Raw genomic sequence first — 22,101 nt, forward strand, 5'->3', positions numbered from 1 at the left:
GTTTTTATTTTTCCCCCTTCAAAAGCCATGAGGGGATACAAACTTTTGCACTCGACTGTTATGCACAACAACAACAACAACAAAAAAAAAACTGTTGCGTAAAAGCTTCGCATCATATAATGCCGTTTTAAAACAAACAACACAAACCATTGAATCGACATTATCATTTGGCAACGGACCCAAACATCGCTTTCAGATTTATACATGAATAGAATCATTAAAAAGATTCCTTTCAGATACCAAAATTGAGATTTATACTTAAAAAGTCAAAAACAAAAAGATCTGATCATTTCATACAGACTAAAGCAGAACTTTGGTTAGTGTCCTTTATCCATTTTCCACTCCAAGGTCAGCCTTCCAGTTGATTTATTCAACGTAAGCACGTCAACGTAATAACAAAATACTATATACCAATGTATATAGTAAGTAAGCAAGTCAACGTAATATCAACAGTATATACCAATGTTCTCAAAAATATGCAACTACTCCCTTTTCCACTGGTAATCAAATCATTCGAAAGGTAATAAACTGATTCGATCATGCCTGAAACGTCTCGTCCTGCTTTCACAATTTTACAATGTGAACATTCCAGTTCTAAAGATCATTTCGTTCCTTTTTAATGAACTACCCTACATTCGCTAATACACATCACCTTCATAAATTACAAGCATCAAACACGTTCTTCTTTTTTTTTTTTCTTTTTTTTATCTCAAATCCAATGAGACGACATTCTACCAAAAGGTGAGCACAAGTTTATGATTTTCACATGGTTAATAAATACGAACACAAACAATCCTTGATATCTAAACTTCTCCAGTTTCAAAGATCGTCCGTTTCGAGATGCCCTCAGGGACTGTGTACTAGATCATTGTGAAAGAAAAATAATCATGCGATGTCACGTCTACACTTTGATTCTCTCTCCAAACGCATTAATCTTAACCATACGAAACTTAATATTCATAATAAAAATAAGCAGGAACTGGCACGTTTTCACATGTAAGGCATTTATTTTCTCTCTAAAGCTTAACTGAAACATCTGTATAAACATTTAAAACAGCAGCGATATGATATGGGTTACATTACTGCCAGAAATCCAAACTGCTCAGGCTTGGACGCAATTCCAGTCCAGGACTGCTGCTTGTGGCTGGTGTTGCAGAAATCTGATGATTGTGATGGATTTTATATCTCACAGAGAAATAAACGTCATAGGCAGGGAAATAAAGATTTCCTTCAACACATACACACACAGTTTTATACTGTAAACTTTATATTAAGCGTCCTTAAGTATTACAAATATACTTGATGTACTTAATGCTGCTTTATGGTGACCGTGCCATAGTTGTTGATGCCAGATGGTATGAGTTTGATGTACACTTTATACAGAACAGTCTCAACTGTGGTGAGCAGAAAAGCATCTCAGAGCACACAATACATCACATACTGAGGCAGATGAGCTACAACAGTAGAAGACCACATCGGGTTCCACTCCTGTCAGCCAAGAACAGGAATCTGAGGCTACAGCGGGCACGGCTTCAGCAAAACCGGAATCTATTGTGGTCTTCTGCCAACGTAGACTGGCTGACCTCAAGGTTCTATGTGTTAGGCGTTCTGAGATGCTTTTTTGCTCACCGCGGTCGTAAAGACTGGCTATTTGAGTTACCATAGTCTTCCTGTTAGCTTAAACCAGTCTGGCTATTGCTCTCGTCTGACGTTACTGGCTGACTGGATAACTCCTTGAATGTTCCTAATAAAGTGGCCGGTGAGTGCATATTCAATTCAGTGTCTCTAAACAGTTGACTAGTACTTTCATGTACAGTCCCTTCTGAAACTATTGGAACAGTTTTAGCCAGTTCATTTGTTTGTGCTATACACCGAAAGATTTTCTCTTTTCTCAGCTTCAAAATGGCTTCCTTTTCTCCCATAGACAGCTCTCTGATCTTCATGTTGGTGTTTCCTTTTTAACAACAAATGCAGTTTTCACAGGTGAAACTGAAGACTAAAACCAAGAGTAGATGTTCAGAGATAGTTATTGTTTAAACAATCAATCAATCTAACAGGACACAGCTGGGTAACAAGAAACACCTTGTTCTAATATTTTTGCTCGCCTACAAATTGGGTGGTCTGAAACAAAATGTGCTGTTCGATGTCATTTAACACACACACATACACACACACACACACACCCCCCCAGGAAATAACAGCTGAAATTCTATATTAATCTGTTGATCTCAAACCCAAAATGTCATCAATCTACAGCAAAAATAAAAAAAGTTGAAACCATGCCGTTCCAATAATTTCGGAAGGGACCGTACATAAATCTAATACAAGTACTTCATTCTAATCATTTGTACTTAAATTGTTAGATAATTATTTATACAATACTTAAGGACACGTAATATAAATCGTGGCTTTATGCAATCTAACACTCCCACCATTACAGGAATCCTAGCTCAGGCCCTAAGTGTCAGGGCTATGAAATATTTACAAACACACTCGCGTGAAACACCCTCGCGCATAGGCTGCATTCACTCCATGAACTCTTACCCACATGCTTATACGAGACAGGACCTGTTTTATCTCTGACAGCACCAGCAAACGGCCGCTTGTGAAACTCCAGACAGCTCGGCTGGAGAGGAAGCTGGAACCTTTCCCTCCGCCCAGAACCTCTGCCTCGCACCAAAACAGTTGGCGTTAATTGTTTTCTACAATCTCTTTCTCTGTTTCTGTTTCGTTTGCTGAGTCTGAAATTTTGATCTTGTCTGTCATTTCAAACGTGTCTGTCACCCAGTGAAGGAAAAACAGGGTCACTTTATGCTTTGAGCTCACAGTCTAATCACTTCTAGTTGTTTCTGACAAACCCGCAGCTCATCTACGAGTCATCCACGTGCTCTCGTGTGCTGCATTAACCAGATGTATGATGCAAACAGGTCTCAGCCCTAAAGGTCCATCATGTTCATCATCACATCAGCTCTCGTTCTCAGCCAAGTTGCACCCATGACTGCATTATATAATGACGTGAAGCATTAGTGCAGTATGGTTTTTCTCTAAACACTCAGGCGTGGGTCGTTCTTTTTACTAATTCTCCATAACATCCTAATACCACCTTGGAGCTTTTTTTTGTTTGGGGGGGGGGGGGGTGGCTGGGGTTAGTTAGGATCAGGCGTTTTATGATTTACACTTGAACTAATGAAAAGTTCACTTTCTTTACACATACACTATTTATTTAGATATAACTGCCACCACTGTCTAAATTAATGGTGTGACGTCATTTCTATTCCTATTTATAATTCATATATAGTAGGGAGATACAGTCTGGATGGCACGTCAGGTCGGAAGAATGGGCTAAAAACGATGCAGTATATCCAAACTGGCCTTCTGCTTCCACTCAGCAGGTTGGTTCGTCAGCTTGGTGCGTTCACTTTTGGGTTTTTTTGGTGCAGCCACACTGAACGCGAAGATTCTGGCCACACTGCCAGCAGCAGAAATGCTCCTTATGCCAAGCCTGGCCATTTTCCTGATGGCAGGTCTCTGAGAAGATCAGCTACATGAGTGCGAGAGAGAGAGAGAGAGAGAGAGAGAGAGAGAAAAGAAACAAAAAGAGAAAAGGGAGGATAAGGGTTAGCGCTGCACATTTGTCCTCAGATTTCTCATCTCAAAAGGTTGAAAGATCTTCACTGTCTTTATCTCAATCTGCAAGATCTGCGTAAACAAGACAGCTTGTCTTCTAATGATAAGAAACTGGCGTCGAATGGTGGAGCGCAAACAGCTACGGAACTTCTCGTTCCAACCCAAATATGGTGACAAAAGCTGCACAAACAGAAAAATTGTTCACTTTTAGATGCTTGTATAAATGTCTTTTCATCACATCGCTTCAAACTATTTCTTAGAAAAGGGAAGAAAAAAAAAAAAAAAAACTATGCAGCATTGCCTTATTTTCTCATCTTGAAAATTAGCTCCACCCCTAATCGGAACAGGCGCGCTCAGCTGGCTCCCTTCTTCTAAAATGGCAAGTCATAAAGCGTGCATAGATTGAAAGGAAGTGAGGTCGTGTCAGGGACAGCGAGTGGAGATGGATGCAAGTGCAGTAAAAGCGTTTATTAGAGAGGCAGGCAGACAAATCCAAAATGAGAGTCGGAATCAAAAATAGGAAACAGTCAGAGGTCGGGCGATCTACAAACAGCACTATGAGTGGATGTCCAAAACCCAGCAGGAGAGAACAGAACGGGATCAAAAACCGGGATACATAAACACAAAACAAAGCCATGGTAAAGTCAGGTGGCAAAACACACAATATACACACTAATCAAGAATAAATAGAGCACAGGTGAGAATGACCATGACACATAAGGGAGACAACAAATGACAAGACAAAGGAGGAGACAGGATATTACTGAAAACAAAAACACATGTCAAAATAAACAAAGACGTAATCCAGAAGCATGAGCCACTTGGGGGAAATCCCTGGCAGGTTGATTAGGGAGGACGAGAGAGGCTTTTCACTGTTTTTTTTTTTGTTTGTTTGTTTGTTTTTTAGCAAATGCAATTTACCTCACAGGCAGCAGCGAATTCTAAAAATTACATTTACATTTAATTTTTGTGTTCTTTCCAAACGCATAAATAACTGTTTTTTATTTGAATCACGTATATTTTAAGCATTTTCCAATCAAATAACTGTACTAACAGTTATCCAATCAAAGACATGTTGTTAACCTTTATTTTTAACATACCCACATAAAGTGATATAATCCCAGCACTGTATTAGGAGTAAATACTGCTATCGTTAAAGCCAACGTTAGTGTGATTAGAATAGGTTTCTAATCTGTGTTAGAGAAAGTGATTACCTCATCGCAGCCCGGGCAGCGCGGCTTCAGACTCTGGCAGTAATGCCGGCCACACAGCAGACTCTCTTTCCTCCAGAAGTACACCAGATCAACCAGCGCCTCGCCACACTCCACACACACAAAGCAGGTAGGGTGCCAGAGCCGCTCGTATCCCGCTCTCTCTGCGTACACGACGGGACTGTCCGGGGCTGCCAACTGCCCACAACCGCTACAGTGCTGCAGAGGAAAAAAAAATAAAGAAAAAAGAGATCAAAATAAACGGCTATAAAATAGGTGCAATTTACATGTACAGTTTAAGAGCATACAGTATAAGTAAATAAAATATGCAGAGCAGCAGCACAGGAAGAGCATAGAGGAAAAAAATTTATGAAATAATGGTTCATGTGTTAAATCAGCATTATTTCTATTCGACACTCCCACTTGTCTCCGTAGAAGAGCCGTTAAACTGTACATTTAAAAAGGTTAAATGAGGTCCTCCTGCCAAATTTCCTTTGAGATAATCAAAGCCATGTTGTTATGCTGAAATCCCACAGGCCCCAAACAGAGCATTCCTGTTATGATAAAAACACAAATCAAGCACAGATGTTCTTCTAGGTTTAATTATTTTCAGATCCGAAATGACTCTCCTCCTTAAAACAATCCTTCCTTAAATAAAAGGGGAAGATTGGAACAAAGACTTTAGGCACTGGTGAGGTTTTATATATAATATATAATATGACAAATCAGCAGAAACCTGATGGTTCTGTTATGGTGTGTGTGTGTGGGGGTCCACTTTATAGTGGACCCCTATATTTATAGGGGTCCACTTATCCCCTTAGGCCTGGTTTCTATGGTTAAGTCCATAAGTATTTGGACAGTGACACAATCTTCTATTTTTTTATTATAATTTTGCCTCTGTACACCACCACAATAGATCTGAAATGGAGCAATCAAGATGTGACTGAGGTGTAGACTTTCAGGTTTGATTCAAGGGGTTGAACAAAAATATTGCATTAACCGTTTAGGAATTACAGCCATTTATTCTTTCACAGAGTTCATGGGCTAATTGGACAATTGACTGATAAGCAGTGTCATGGCCAGGTGTGGCCCGTTTCCTCGTTATTTCATGACAAATTAAGGAGATAAAAGGTCTGGAGTTGATTCCAAGCATTGAATTTACATTTGGTAGATGTTCATGGGAACGCTCAATATGCGGGCCAAAAAGGTGTCCAAATACTTATGGACCTGACTATAATTCTGATTTAATATGCATTTGCTCTGCAACACAGTATGCGTGGTGCTCAGACACCTTTTTATGCTCTTGTACGTGGTCCTCCAATGAACCGAGTGTGTGCCACGTGTATCTTCGGTGCTGTGCGTGAACCGGCCTTCAGGTGAGTGCTGATTTGTTGGTGATTTGCAAATCAATTCACCTTTATCCTATAATGAAATATTTTTTAATCCTGATCAGAGTCCTCTCTTCCAGGATGACTCTGCCCAGATCCACAGCGCACAGGGGCTCTCTGAATGGTTTGATGAGGATGACAATGAGGTCAATCATATGCTACGGTCTTCAAGGTCACCAGATCTCAACCCTCCACAGTTCCACAGACTTCTATGCCACGGTGCATTGAAGCTGTTCTGGTAGCTTGTGATGAGTCAACACGATCACTGAATTGGACTAAATGTTAGTTTCTGGTGTAACACTCCAACTAGCAGCTCAGCTGGATTATTGAGTAGTGTTCACTTGCTGGATGGCTTTTCATGAGAAAAGATCTTGAAATCAAGATCTTGAAATCTCAGATTTCCTTTTTAATAAATAAATAAATAAATAAATAAATAAATAAATAAATAAAGCTTTGTGCAAAAACCACTTGGCAATTTCTGGATATCCAAGACTAGCTTATAGTCAGAGAACCTCAGACACTAAGTCAAGACTGAACCCACACTCCTTCATCCAGTCTGCCGTTTGCATGCGTTTTGTGTTGAACAGTCGATCTACACAGGAAACTTCAATTAACCTCAAACGTTTTATTTGTTCACTCCATCATAAAACATGACCTCACAGACACGTAATTCCCTAAAGCGAAGACTCTGAGCATATACAGGAAACGATTAAGAATGCCATGTAGCATTTTTAAACTCGAAAGAAAGAACCACAGATTTTTACAGGGCTATAAATGCATCCTAGCAAGGCAGACCCAAGACCCACACTAATTTAGACAAGAACTGTAAATGGTAAATCACCGTCCTCAGTCTGCGCCAGAAACAAAAAAAAAACCAAAAAAAAAAACCACAACAACCTAACTTTTCATGCTCTCTTCATTCATTGAAATCAATCATGTTTAATGAACCTTACTGACGTTACTCTAAAGATCAGACTGTAGATCACTTTAGCTGCAGACTTTGGGCATGTGCTGCCGTTCTAAGCGAATTCTCCTACGCTAGAGCAGTAGCTCAGTGTTTTCATATTAAATCTTTGCAAATAAAACTAGGCTAAAATGAACACCTCAAAAGGTTATAGTTGGAATCCCAGGAAACCACTGATGTGTGCCCACACATCCAACTACACAGCTGTATTCTTGGATCATATCCTATATCAATTGTAAAGCACAATGCCTGCCAGTACAAAAATCCTGAGCAAATCCTACTTTGGAATTTAAAAAAAAATAAAAATTAATTGAGATGTAGAGGAATAAAGAAGGATGATTATGTCGCTAAGTCCTTAAGTCATGAACACCGAGATGAGATAAAATCTGGGTTAAAGCTAGTTCCAGGCTAGCCCAGCACTTTTGTAAAGGGATTGTGGACTTATTTGCATCGGTTCTCTGGGCACTATTTAGAAATCAATCTCTCTCTAAAACAGATTTGCTTACTCAGCAGCAGGCTTCTTAGCATTGGACATGCCAACACCGATTTTTCCGTCGATTAGCCGTGGAGTAATGTTTAGAGAAATCTAGCGTTTGCCTCAAAATAAGTGGATAATTAGTATCTATTCAGCCAATTGGACAGACACACAGCGTTTGGTTTATATACAAGTAAATGAAAAACAGGTGGCAAGTTAGTCTGCTTCTACACTCTATATGCTAACGTCCTGGCATGGTCAACCTGGCTTCATGTTCTGTTTTGATTTACTTTCTTCACTATGCTAAGAAAAGTGCATTAAACAAAAAAGTTGTTAGTCAAACCAAAACAAGACCAGTTTGCTTCAACTAGCATGGAATTGTGTCTGCTTCAAATAGGGAGAAAGTGCTAAGTAAAAGTGGATAATCAGCCAACTACACATCACAGCATACATGGCTGGTCTGGTAACTGACTTCGGGCTCCACTTCAGAGCATCGCTACTTCTTTCACATGATTACATTAGAATGCCATATGGGGGTTTTGTTTTGTTTTGTTTTAAGGTCCAGTATGTGGTCTTGAGCTGCAACACCAGCTTTGCATTCAGAATGACAGCCTAACCATTATTTTATGGTTTTTGTATTAAAATGTCTACCTACATACATATTTCAATTCCCAGCGCACCATGGCATAAGCAGATGGCATAAGTCAAGTCTAAATCATTGGGCTGTGAGAAACACTGGCTGTAAATGTTCTTGGAATGTCTTGGGATGCTAACACTAGAAGTTTAATGAGAGAGAGAGAGAGAGAGAGAGAGAGAGAGACGGATTGATGAAGATAAATGATAAATGTTTGGAAACTCACTGTCCAAGAATCTTGAACAAATTAAGTGTTTTCCAGCCTTTCCAAAATGAAGAACTTGCATTTTATTTCATTACTTGGCCCAGAGGAAAAATAGAAACCGTCTGTAACTGTCTGTGTGTGTGTGAATATCAATCAAACTTACATATTCACTCTTCTTGCCATTCTCTTCCAGCGTGCCGTTGGTGGTGGGCTCTGGGTTTGGCTGTTCTTTCCCATTCTTCTGTTTTCCACCATTGTCTCTGGGCATTCCTCCCTCTCCTGGCAGTGCCACCTCCCCCACTCCCAACACCTCCTCCTTATAACTTTTTATAAACTGAGCCATAGCTTTGGTTTCAGCCTCCGACAAGCTGTGGCACTGTGACGGGTCCTGATCGTAAGCAGGGAGCTGCCTCATCAACTGCCTGCGCCTGTACAGTGCCCCTTCCGTGCCCGCCACGGGCCGCCTTTCCTCAGGGAGAAGCTCCATATACTGCATGGCCTGGTGCACGCACAAAAAATTTTATGAATTAGGCTACAATTCAAATGTATATGGCTAGCTCATGAAAAAACAAATAAACTCATCATGTTTCAATTCTGGATTTGTAAAAGCCCAACAAAACAAGTCCTACAGAACTCTCGAACGATCAAGCTAGTAATGTTAATATTTGCACATTCGTAAAAAGGAGGACTAATATGAAAAGTTTTAGACAGGCTAGCTATTCATACAGGAGAACCAGCGTCCCTGCTTTCCCTGTTCTCTCTCGCCAAACCACCCAGGATCGTGGTAACACTGCCTCGTTGTTAAACCCTCAATAGACTGCATTCAACAGCAGAAATTTTATATGAATTTTAAGAGCCACTAAATGGCCATTATATGACAAATAAAAAAAAATATATTTTTTAAATCAACTTCTTGGTAGTCCCGAGATTTTGAAAAAAAAAAAAGTTTCACTGGCCAAATATGGAACCTTGAGGAAACTCGGGACAGCCACTCTACATTTTAATCCTGTAAATCTTTAGCTGGGTCTAACAAAATCTTATATACAGGGGCAAACAACAGGCTGAGCAAAATCCAGCCTAAAGAGAACTCGGAGGAGGAGGAGAGGAGTTTGACTGTCACAAATGCAGTTCTTGCTTTTGTTTTTCATTTTCCATGTGCTGTTGTTTATATTATGGCCATGTGCCTTTGTTTTGGTTCCAGTCCTGTCCCTGCCCCTGCCTTATCATTGGTTTGCTTCCCTTATGTGTGCACCTGTTCTGTGTTTGGCTCTTAATAGTTAGTTCGGTTATTTATACCCTGTTGTCTCCATTCCTCTTTGCGAAATCTTGCCAATTGTATTGTGCATTTCTGATCCTCCTTTGACCCCTGCCTACAATAAATAGCCTACAATAAATCCTGCACTGAGCATACACATTAGTGTCATGCCTTGAACCGCAGGCTACACTGACAAGGGGGGGGTGTTCATTTTTCTTCCAATATTATGTCATGCGATTGATTTTCGTTTTCATTTTCCTCCTTAAAAATCTAAGTATGGCCACCCAGTGCATAATTATATAAGAAAAGTTGGGTACGATCGAGGTTAAGCCAGTTCCATGATAGTTCAGCAATCTCTTACAAAGAACAATTGGACAAAATCGTTGAGGAAACTTAAAAAAAAAAAATTACGATTCATTCATTTCATTATCCTTTGCCAATAGGTAAAAATCATTATTTATATAAGTGAGGCTAATTTTGATTACTCAGCAGCAGGCTTCTTAGCATAGTAAATGCCAACAGACTGCTCTGTGGCCTAGCTGTGGAGGATCAATTTAGTGGAGGAAATTTAGCAGTTGCCTCAAAATAAGTGGATAATTTGTATCCCTTTAGCCAGTTGGACAGCTATACACAAACGTTTGGTTTCTATATGTTAATTCAAAACAGGCGCCGATTCGTTCACTGTGCTTCTCTACGCTTTATGCTACTGTAAACTCTCGAGTCCGTGGCCTGTGCCACAGTCGTCCTCTGGCATCGTAAACTTCTAAGGATGTCTTTAAAGCGACCACAAATATTCCTAAAACCCACTAAAAGAAAACATGTCCACTCTGTATAAAGACTGTTTAAGAAGAACAATAGTGCTACAGTTCTTTACTGCCTTTAAGCACTTTAGAAGACAGCTGTAACGAACTTGGAGAGACAATCCTAATTACTGCAACAAAAGCCACGGCACAGCACGAAGTAAGACAAAAGTCACCCTGAAGCAGTCATTAAGGCAGGCCTGGTTCAAATTCACACTCTTTAAACCGTTGGAAAAACATGTTGATAGAACTTGTGGTGCTGTATAGACCTTCTCATCTGTATTAAATAGGCAAACCATCATTCCAAGCTCTCCACTGCAGTGAACCTGCCAGACTCACTCTAGAGAACAAAGCTCCCTAATACACAATGGGTTTCAGGAAAAGACAGGGGTAGCTCAGACGGCTGAAAAAACAGTCGGCCATTCCCCCGACAGATGAAAGTCCTTCGCTTCGGCACACAGCGAACACGCTTCCTGGCAGCCCAGAGCGGGAATAGTAAAGCTGAAGGCTTATTCCCAGATCTCCACCCCACCCAACAAACAAAAACCACATACGGTGCCTCTGGCAGGACTAATCACTGCATAAAAGTCAAGTGGAACACCAGAGAAGTCTGGCCAGGGCAAATTAGAGCTCTGTATAAGAATAGGAGCAGTGACAGCCAGCAATTGCGATAGAGAAAAGGTCAGGCTCATTCCTGCATCTTAAAGTGCCAGATTATTCCACTGATCAGCAGATATCCTTCTGTTCCCCTGATACCAAACAACTACCATTCATTCTTTTCCAGTGATACAAAACAACTGCTTCTATAACCAGAGGATGAAGTATTTAAGGGTTCACTGCAAACAGACGCAGCTTCAAATATCAAACGCACTATTAGATTTCTTCCCCCTGACTGATGAGATGAAGGAACGTGAAAAGACTGAATAATCACATAATGCAATCTGCTGGAACACACTGGCGGTTATTTTCCACCCAAGTTCTTAACAGTACTATCAGTGATTCCTTTTTTAATCCTCCTTGCAATGCTTTGACGATGAACTCAAACAGAAAAGGTCGAACTCCAAAAGAAAGGTTCGTCTAGAGCGTTAAAGCAAAAAGTTGCCTAAATTTATGATTGCTTTCAAATGAGGTTACTGTTGGTCTTGTGGGAACAAAATATGAAGTCCAAAGTATGAATGTACCAAAATGTCTGCCAATCACAAGGCTCATCTTTCCCAAACAGATTCTATTAAAACGATGTGGCTACACTTGAATGGTCTCTTTGAGCCTGTGCAACCTAACTATGTAACTTGGCAGATTGATACACTCGTATAAAAGAGTTCCTCAAGGGTTCTTTGGATAGTTTACGCTTCGTAGATTTCTAAAAGGGTTTGAATTGGAGCCTTCTCTGCTACCTATCTAAGTTCTCTTCGCTCTCATTTGGTGGAACTCTTAAGCTGTATCAACATGAAACTTTCTGGTGATTTCTCACCAGTTTTTGAGTCAGGCCAGGTGGGGCCCAGTCATAGGTGATGGTGTTGAAAGTGGGGTCTTTGCGAGACACCACAGGGTTGGTGATGATCATGCGGTTACGTTTGTAGACCCTCAGGCCATCTCCACCTTTCACTTTGGTGGTCAGGTGGGCGTACTTGGAGTTCGCCAACAATCGGCCCATTTTATAGTCATCCTCGAGATCCGAGCTGGGTGCGTGGTCTTCTTGGCTGCAGTGACACTGAGTGCAAGCTTTGCTAAAGGGAGACAAATATGGAAATTGTTAGTATTGAAACAAAAAAGCATGTGAACTTGACTTCTGAGAAAACAGAAAGCTACTCGAGTGCTTTGGTTTTACAATGGATGTTTAGAAGAAAGGAAAAAAAAAAAAATCAGTCGTGATTTGTTACAGTGAATTCCTATTTCATGGGCCTGGAAAGCACACTACTATCAAAGCATGTACCAATCAACAAAATGCATTTTAATTGTGCACAGCTTACATAATGTGCACTTAGCAGAGCTCAGTTTATATCATATCAAGTGCAAAGCCCTTTTAATAAAACAATACAGCGAGCTTCGACTCGTCTGCCTATTTGCTGCAAATCATCTTTCAAGCTCAAGGAAATGTAAACAGAGACGCCCACAATGGCTAGCAACACGTTTGTGGCGAAGCAAACGGAGCATTCCCCAAACATCAAGGGAAAAAGAGAATGGAGGGTTAGGGAGCCATGTCCTCATTTTCTTTACGTTTTTAGCAGAGGGAATAAATCACCTCCAGGAATGTGGCTGGAATCCAGAGCAGATCCCTTTACATGTCAGACACACCGCACCCCTTCCCGCTGGCGGCTGCACCACTGACATCTGGGAGAGAAAAAAAAACAGAGGCAAAAGAGAGAGAGAGAGAAGAGAATGCATATTCAGAGAATAAAGAGAAGGGTATTCAGTGAGCATAGAGGTTCAGGGTCTCTATTACATTAGTATTGACATTATAGAAATACTGATATCAATCACAGTTAATCAGACTTTATACTTTTTGGCTCACCTTTAGATGGTGTACATATTAATCCTCCATATATAAACTGAAATAAATCAATTTCATCAGTTTGAATGAAAAGATGAGCTCCAGCTTTTATGACACTTTCTCCTGTGAATGTTATGAGTTATGAGAGTGTGGAATGAGAGCCTATAACCTCTGGTGTTTCCTCTGGAGTATAAGAGGGTAATAATTTTCCACCATAATATGTTTAGAAAATCAAAATAGCAGACATAATGGGGGCTCTATATCTTTCATACTGTCTATGCAGCAGTTTTTTCGTACAGTGCTAGTTTAATTTCAGACTGAATAAACCGCTTATACAGTATATAAACCTTTATAAACCACTGTAATGGCAAAATAGACTTCAGTTTGGACCTGAAAGGAGCAGTTTATAATTTTCACAGCAGTCATCTGCCTGCAAAGTGAACTGCAATTGCAATGAATGCACTTTACCATTTCTCCCAACTAAGTTCACCCCATACATATAAAACTACATATGCCTTTATAGGTAATGTCGAGCTCATTTCAGTGCCAGAAAACCTGGAATGTAAACCAAAACCAAAACAAAGAATATAACAATGCAGCACAGCAAATCACAGATGGTATTGCAGCTGGTATGTTTGGAATTACATGATTATTATGGGTATAGAAACACTTCTAAAGATTACAAACTGCACCTTTAATAACAATGCCCCAACATAGACATGAGGTAAGACCGATTCACACTGGTGTAGACACACAGATCGTGTCTCAAAAAGAAAACAGTCATATGCTGACACACGCTGTAATGAAAGCCGTCTCGAGTAAGTACATGATTCACCGAGTCTCCCATGACTGTGAGCATTAGCCAGCTAGTAAGAAGTGGCTAAATTTCCCCAAACATGGTACAAGTACACACTTGCCCCCGTCACCTCTACATGATCTACAGCACACGTCTCTGAGAACCATACAACTTTGCTGGAACCTTGTGCTACGTCATACTTTTCCTACATTTTAAACTAGCGTTCATCAAATCCAGTCCTTAAAAGGTCCAGTAGGGTTTAGTGATTTCTCTGCTCAGAGAAAGATCTTTAATTACTTGCTTTAGTATGCGTGTTAGAGCAGGGAAATCAGTAAACTGGGCTGGACTTTGGCACTGCAGGACTGGAGTTAATGACCCATACCCCAAATAAATAAGCTTTTCCAACAGATCATTACAAATTCAGGCCTTAAGGGTGTTTACTTGTAAATAGGATCTATCCAAGTGGCACTCAAGAGTGACAGTGCTGGGTTTATCCAGAAGAGTGAAATGGTGGGGAAACAATACTCAACAACAAAACTGACAAAATAATTAAAAATCACAGTGATGAATAAAACATGCACATGAGGACTATTTATTTATCCAAATAGTTTTACATGTGAGGCAAAATCTAAATCTATTCCAACCACACAGCTGAGTAGTTGAGAATTAAAGTATCCGTTCAATTTGTTCAACGTAAATTGATTTTGCAGCAATTTCAACACACATCCCCAAATGTAGTCAAGACCTATTTGGTGTTTAAATTTAGCTTCTTTAGTATTTTTACTGGACCTACAAAGCTAATGATGCTACAAAGTAAGAGAAGCCACCAGTTCAACACTGTGCAAATTGCATGTCTAAATAATCACATAAATGCTTTTGTCAAGTTTTTCAGTATCTCGAAACACTGTGGCACTACCCCAGAAAACAGTAGTCACAGAATCCCTTTTTTCCCCCTTATAAGACAAGACAAAACTTTATTAATCCCCAGACAGAGAAATTTGGGTGTCACAGCAGCAACGAGACAGGTGAAGATAGGGATAGTAAGAAGAAAAATACAGGAATATATAAAGAATACAGTGGATACACACACACACATACATACACACACATTTTATAATTAGCTAGGACTTAGCTAGGAGGTGTGGCCCAAAGTTTGATGATAGAAGTGATTCAAATGCTAGTATAGTTGGAGTTTGATTTGTAGCCTAGGGGTTTTTTGTTTGTTTTTTAATACAGATTTATTCTGCTGTTTTATGAAAGTTTATGTACAAATGGTTTTACCGAGCCAACAACATCTTTTAAGGTGAGTGCAATGCTTAAACCAGTATGTAAGGATTTCTCTAGCTATATTAATCTTGTACCTCCATTGCAAATCTAAAAAGACTATAAACATGTCTTGGCTGATTCAATACATTTTGGAATAAGTGGTGAATAGTCTACATTTTTGGCCAAACACTTCCTTTATGAGTCGTCTCGCTCAGCACTGGCACTCAGGCAGTCCTTGGATTAGAACTCGCGACCTTCTGGTCATAAGCACAGACCCAGAACTTTTGAGCTACGCCAAAAATAGCACCTACGTGCTAGAATGGCACTCCATTGTCCGGAAAAGCCAAGTATGTGAGAGGACAGGTATGAGAGATATAATGAGGACATGGGAATTGGAGATATGTAGCGGCAGCAGCTTAGAACATTGTCTCTCTCAGAACCCATTTGTCAAATGGTCACTCAGTCAACATGGACAAAACCCCACAGTCAACACATCACACCATAGATATAAGATTTATACTGCAGAAACTGTGGCTTAAGCCACGTGATGAAGTGTCAGGTAAAAAAAATAAACAACAACATCATCATAAATAGAAAGTGAACAAAACAACACTGCATGTAACCATGGCACTAAAGCCCTATCAAAAAGGCAGACATATTTATCTCATGATTCCAGCATCCTCATGTAACAAGTCAGTATTACTAACTCGTATCGCACCCTCTCGGCACACTTGGAGCTCCTGGCATCTACAAATGAACAAATGACTGAACAGCTATGTTGTTTAGTTCTGAGGTTCAGGTTTCCACTAAAGTACACAGGTCAAGTGGCCATTCATCACCCAGAATAACTCAGAAGTACAACAAAGAAGCTAAATGACTCCAGACTCACTCTCTGCATACAAAATAATCCAATAACAAAGCAATTACTCATTACTCATATATGCACTTTATTTCATTTAGATCCAGAATGAACCTCACAAACAATACTCCATGTAGGCAATTCATTCATACCAAGTGTGTGATTTAAATAAAAGCCAAACACGTCTCTAGAACTTGTTCATCACTAGTCATGCTGTTAAATTCCTTTAAAAATGACATCCCAATCGTAATAACTGAAGATGTATCATACAAATGCACTTGCAATATTAATTTATCAATGCACAGATATTTTTCAATAGGAACAGTGCTCTAATTTGTTCGTACTGAATAACATCACAACTTTATCATACACTTTAGTGGTTTAGATTTATAATTATCCAGCTATGAATAGTGTTTTCTTTTTGTTCATATTCGATATTATTGTATATTTCTTAGGAGAACCTAGATCCTAGAAAAAGCCCTCCTCCGTCTTCAATTCATCAACTCTTCACGCAAGCATAAATTTTGTTATTTACATCTTCGAACACACAATTGAGCCACATCAACAAATGCCTTCTTATCCACTATATACTGTGCACTATATAGATCAACTATGCAATAAATGAGAGGCTGTTATGCACACCCCAAAGGATATATTGGAACAAATAATAATAAAAAAAAAGTCTTTCAATCAGTCCGTAGAATTTTAACAGTGGTTTTTTTTGTGATCGTTGTGGCCAAAAATGCTTGATATTGCTACAACTTTTTTTCTTTCTTCCAAATTTGCCATGCAATTTGAGGAGTTTTTTGGTGCTTTTTTTGCGGGAAACTACTTGAATTGGCGAAATTACAATTGCGCAAAATTGTCTTGCACGGTCTTTCGCAGTGATGTTTGTTGGTAAAAATGAGACCTTTTAGCTGTACTCATGTTCGATGCACGTGAATCAAAGAGGGCTTTGGCTGAATGAGCTGAATGTGATGACGGCACATGATGCACCTTGGCCCGAATTGGCAGAAAATCTGCGGTAATTTAGAAAAATTGCAAGCTCTTCTGAATATTGTGGCGTTTGCTTGATTGTGTGTTCATTTCTACGATCGCAAACTCCTGGAGGGACTGTTCGATAGACTTTGAGTTGACTAAAAGTAGAACATTTAACTTTGCAGATCCAAAATTTAACTTTGTTAAAATCCAAACAGTATTAAAACACTGAAATTTATTTTGCCAACAGCAGCAGCTTGTATCTCAAATGTTCCACGTACAGTTCAGCCATAAACCCCTCAATATCCACGGCTATAGCCGCAGTATGTGCATGGCATACAGTCTGCTAACAGGCCGAATGTTGTTCCAGACAGTAGAAAATTAAACAGAGAGAAAGACTGAGTCAGAAGGTTGATGTTTTAGTCTAACAGAAGTCATGCTGGAGCCCAGAGCGCTTTCAGAGAGCAGAAGGCACACAAATATTGAGATTAATGGGATATGAGCAACAAGCCGAATGATGCAGGAGAATTAGGATCATTGACTTGAAAAACAAACGTGGAAATACATCTACCAAAATACCTCAAATGTAAATGCTGAAGAAGAAGAAGAAGAGAAAAAAAAAAAAAGGAAAAAAAACAAACAAACAACAACAACAAAAAAAAACTCACTACAAAATACTGAAACAGAATTAAAAAAATAGAGCATTTTGTATTCTGAAGTCCCAGAAATATATTTTGTAAAGGTCACATGATATCAGAAACTCCAAATTGAAAGTAAAGTTAGCTGGTGATTGATAGCTAGAACTAATACTAGGCAAATCCTTCAGAAACCACAGAAATATCCATTCATTTATACTCTTTCTTTGATTCTAAAGTATTACTGAAGGTACCATGAAGGTTCACCTGCTGTTAAAGGTGTATTAGCACAAGCTTAACATAGCTGCTTTGCCATTGCACTAGCTAGCTGCTATGCTAGAATCCAACACGCTAGCTATTAAAATGCACAATATATAATAAATCGTACATTATACATGTAAAATCTTTTCAACAACCAGTAACACTCATGGTATTTAATAACGTGTTTGATTGAACACATTACTAACTTTCTATTTTATTAGTCATGGACTGTTCACAAAGAAAAAGCGCTAATCATTAATAAATTGATGCTAGCATGGAGTTCTAGGCATAGAGAAGCTCTGGTGCAAATATCTGCTTTGGAACTATGGAAAAGTTGAGACAGACTAAGAAGATAAGGGAATAGTTATCTGAGCCATTGTAAGTACACAATCATAAAATTCTGCAGAAACTATGCAGGTTACATTCACTTGTTAGTCGTATCCTGTGATTTAACTTCATTATACCAACATAACATGTATTAAATCATACTTAAACAGCTATATGACTATTGCCTGCAGCTCCCTTCAGCATTAGTACTTTTGTATTCTTACTTGTCCTGCAACTATTTTGCACTGAATGTGGTTTATTGGTGGAAACATGGTTACGAAGCTCTGTTACGGTCAGCTCTGTTAGCAGTTCTGTACTTGGACTGTATCTCACATGTACATTCTCTTTGGGGGGGGGGGGGCAATAAATACATGTAATACGACACCATACTTGAGAACACAGTGGCCCCGAACATAATTTGACCAACATCCAAAATGAAGATAGGCAATGAAATCCACATTCGCAGACATGGATCCAGCAGGACTTCTGCCAGTTTGTACAATCGTGCAGGTACGTTTTCAACCCTTCCTGCTGTTTCAGATTATTTCTATTGTGCATGTCTATTGTGTGTGTGTTTTTTTCCCCTGGAAGTAATTCCAGAGCATTCTGTTGGATACATAGCCTACTTTTCAGCTAGAATTGACACCAATGAGCTTAAATATATTTTATATATATATATATATATATATATATATATATATATATATATATATATATATATATATATATATAAAAAATATATTTTATTTATATATATATATATATATATATATATATATATATATATATATATATATATATATATATATATATATATATATATATATATATATATATATATATATATATATATAAAATGTTGGGTTTTTTTTAAATAAGAAATGCTAGCGTTAATATTTCATTTAAAGGCATACCAGAAGCAAAACAAGATATATGCTGAGCTAATTGAGATAATTGACAGAGAAAACTTTCTACTTTTAAGGCTAAACCTATTGGGTTAAAATAATACCACCCTTAGGACAGAGATAAATATATCGAAATTGGTTTTAATCACATTTGTGATTAAACGCTATCCATGCTGACAACTCAATAACACAACATATATAAAAAAAAAAACATATATATATTCAAAGGTTGCTGTTCCAACATTGTTGGCACCCATGACAGAATTAGTGGTCCCCATATCTTAAACCCCAATTTCATCATTAAGCCAGCAAATAAACAGTCCTTTCATTACCTGAATAAGGTTTCTTTAAGACTCATCAAGGTTTCTTTAAGACTCACTAAGCTCAGGAACTCTAAATTCATCTGTGAAATGTGAATGCTCAGCATTTTCTTCTGTTGGAAACAGTGCCCAAACAGAAGGCTGAGACACACTGCTGTCAGTGTCCACTTTCTACTCGTCGACACACAGTGAACAGGAGGAAAACCTTGGAACCTTGGTACTGTTGAAATGTAGGAAACTATTTTAATTGGCCTGTCAAGTGATCAAGAGTTACAGGCGTAAATAAAGTAGCCAGCACTGAATACACACACACACACCAGGAGCTACATTAAGACTCATTATGGCTGGACATGTAGAGCATTACAGTACATAAGAAACAAAAGTCACTTTCATATCCAATCTAATAAAAGTATACAGTCAGTATAAGAGGTAGGAAATCATTCAATATCTGTCTGATGAAGTGCATTAAGTGAAAACTGTTGAGCTGAAGCTGTTATGAATGCAAATAAATTGGAGATGTGAAATTAGGAGTCATTGTTATTTGTATGTGTAGGCAACTGCTTGTAATATTACTATATTACATAATAATTATAATTCAAGTGTGAGCCAGAACATTGTAGAACATTGTACGTACACGCATACATAAACAACCGGTCAAAAGTTTGGGGACACTCGACTGAAGTGTTTCTCACGAGCTTAAAAATATTTTGATCTGAAGGTGTATGATTAAATGTTTGAAATCGGGGTTGTAGACAAAAATATAATGGTGCCGACATATTCATTTCTTTCATTAGAAAACTAACATTTTAATTACAAAATTTTTTTTTTTAACTCAGAGTGAAATATTTTGCAAAGCAACCAATAAGTGTCCAGCGTAGGTGTGAACTTTTAATATGGTTTTAAAACAGTATTAACAGTATCTCGGGGGGATTCCTCAGGAAATCGGTTGAGAAAACACCAAGAATACATTTCTGCAAATTCTCGGCAAAAAGGGGGTCTACTTTGAAGATGCTAAAGTAATAAATTTATTTTATCATGACATGATTCCCATAGTTCCATTTGTGTTATTCCAGAGTTTTGATGCCTTTATTATTATTATAAAATGTGAAAAAACTAATAAAAATAAAGAATGAGTGTTTAAACTTTTGACTGGTAGCATATATATATATATATATATATATATATATATATATATATATATATATATATATATATATAAAAATACATATTATTTATCCATATGCATCCAATTAATTCAAATTTCTGCTTCTAGCACTTGCATAACTTTAGAAAACTTCAAGAACAAATTGAACTTACTATATTAATACATTTATACAACTTTCACCTTAAGTAATGCTATGAATCAAAAGTTGACATACATACATTTGTAACCCTATACATTATAACAAACCTATTCCTATTAGCTTATATCTCATGTCTCAAGAAACATAAAGAAGACCTGCATAGGAAAAACAAATTTTATTTTTGTTGAAAATATCATATTCTCACCTTCTGCATCCCGGAAATCACATCCATTTTGGTGAAACAGAAATACCTCAAAAGTCCAAACAATTTCAAGACGAAGAAGTCTCGGCGCTCCAGACAGCTCTGTCTCTCCATGTGGTTCACAAAGCTCTATTTAAACTGAATGGGGTCTGCTGGGAATCTCTCGCGCACTCCGCCCACCAATCACAGCAAACGGAACGCCGGCCAACCAATCAGAGACGCCGCGGACTTCCGGTTTTGAATTTAGGGCTCCGTCTGAAATTTGCAAACTACTTAGTAAACAATAAGTGAAAATAATAGGTTATCCAAAGAAACTGAAAAGCAGTATACTGTATTAAATAGTATGTTTAAATAGTACGCGAGCTCTGGTAACCATGGTAACCTATAGAGACGTATTATTGCATACTATTTAGTATGATAGTAGGCTTCCGTGATAGAGATTTAAGCCAAGTCCATCCTCCAGGATGAAAAAAAAAAGAGAAAGACATGACATCAGCCGTCGCCGTGAATGTGCGATATAAGCGTGGAGGAATGTACGACTCACATTCTTTTGTCATCAGTTACCTCCTGATCTGAGGGGAGGATGTTTCCTGTGTTCCAGCTCAACACTTTCTTTTTGCCTTTTTATGGAAGCGGCCAGGCAGAATGCATTAAAAGCGCATATTACAGGGGAAATGAGTCCCCTTGAGTTATTTATAGTATCACAAAAATTCAAGATGAATCGGAAGTCTGCGGTCTAGACTTCATAACAGATGAGAGTTGTTCAGAGGTCTGATACTTGTGTTGCCAAATTGGCAAATAAACAAATAAAAGTGATTTGTGGCTCGTCACAGTTTATTATATAAGTAAGGAATAAAACACACTGGGAAGTGCAGTTAGAAGAAAATAAGCAACGACAGGGTGAAGTTATTATCCATCCATCCATTTTCCGTACCTCGTATCCTACACAGGGTCACAGAGAGCCTGGAGTCTATCCCAGGGGACTCGGGGCATAAGGCGAGGGACACACTGGACAGGGTGCCAAACCATCACAGGGCACAATCACACACACTCATTCACACACTACGGACAATTTGGAAATGCCAATCATGTCTTTGGACTGGCGGAGGAAACCGGAGGAAACCCCAGACGTACGGGGAGAACTGCCGGACTACCCAACCCCGAAGGTCCAAGGCAAACATGCTAACCATTATGCCAC

General features: G+C 38.7%; 1 protein-coding gene across 1 annotated transcript; it reads right to left on the reverse strand.

Moving 5' to 3' along the window:
* Nucleotides 1–987: 987 nt before the first annotated feature.
* Nucleotides 988–21,032, reverse strand: lmcd1 (LIM and cysteine-rich domains 1). Its single transcript, XM_053652937.1, has 6 exons — nucleotides 20,907–21,032; nucleotides 12,802–12,890; nucleotides 12,031–12,286; nucleotides 8,668–9,003; nucleotides 4,842–5,057; nucleotides 988–3,541 (listed from the first exon to the last, which is right to left on the reverse strand). Exons 1-6 carry the CDS (start codon nucleotides 21,015–21,017, stop codon nucleotides 3,416–3,418), a joined length of 1,134 nt encoding a protein of 377 aa, XP_053508912.1. The 5' UTR covers nucleotides 21,018–21,032; the 3' UTR covers nucleotides 988–3,415.
* Between the last annotated feature and the right edge of the window lie 1,069 nt (nucleotides 21,033–22,101).

This window comes from Ictalurus furcatus, chromosome 21 (genome assembly GCF_023375685.1).
Source record: "Ictalurus furcatus strain D&B chromosome 21, Billie_1.0, whole genome shotgun sequence".
Classification (NCBI taxonomy): Eukaryota; Metazoa; Chordata; class Actinopteri; order Siluriformes; family Ictaluridae; genus Ictalurus; species Ictalurus furcatus.

Coding starts and splice junctions, on each gene's coding strand:
- lmcd1 (XM_053652937.1), bottom strand. CDS start 21,017: ATGGAGAGACAGAGCTGTCTGGAGCGCCGAGACTTCTTCGTCTTGAAA. Junction 12,891..20,906: donor TGATTTCCGGGATGCAGAAG/GTGAGAATATGA, acceptor TTTCTCTCCCAG/ATGTCAGTGGTGCAGCCGCC. Junction 12,287..12,801: donor TTCCAGCCACATTCCTGGAG/GTGATTTATTCC, acceptor GTCTCCCTTTAG/CAAAGCTTGCACTCAGTGTC.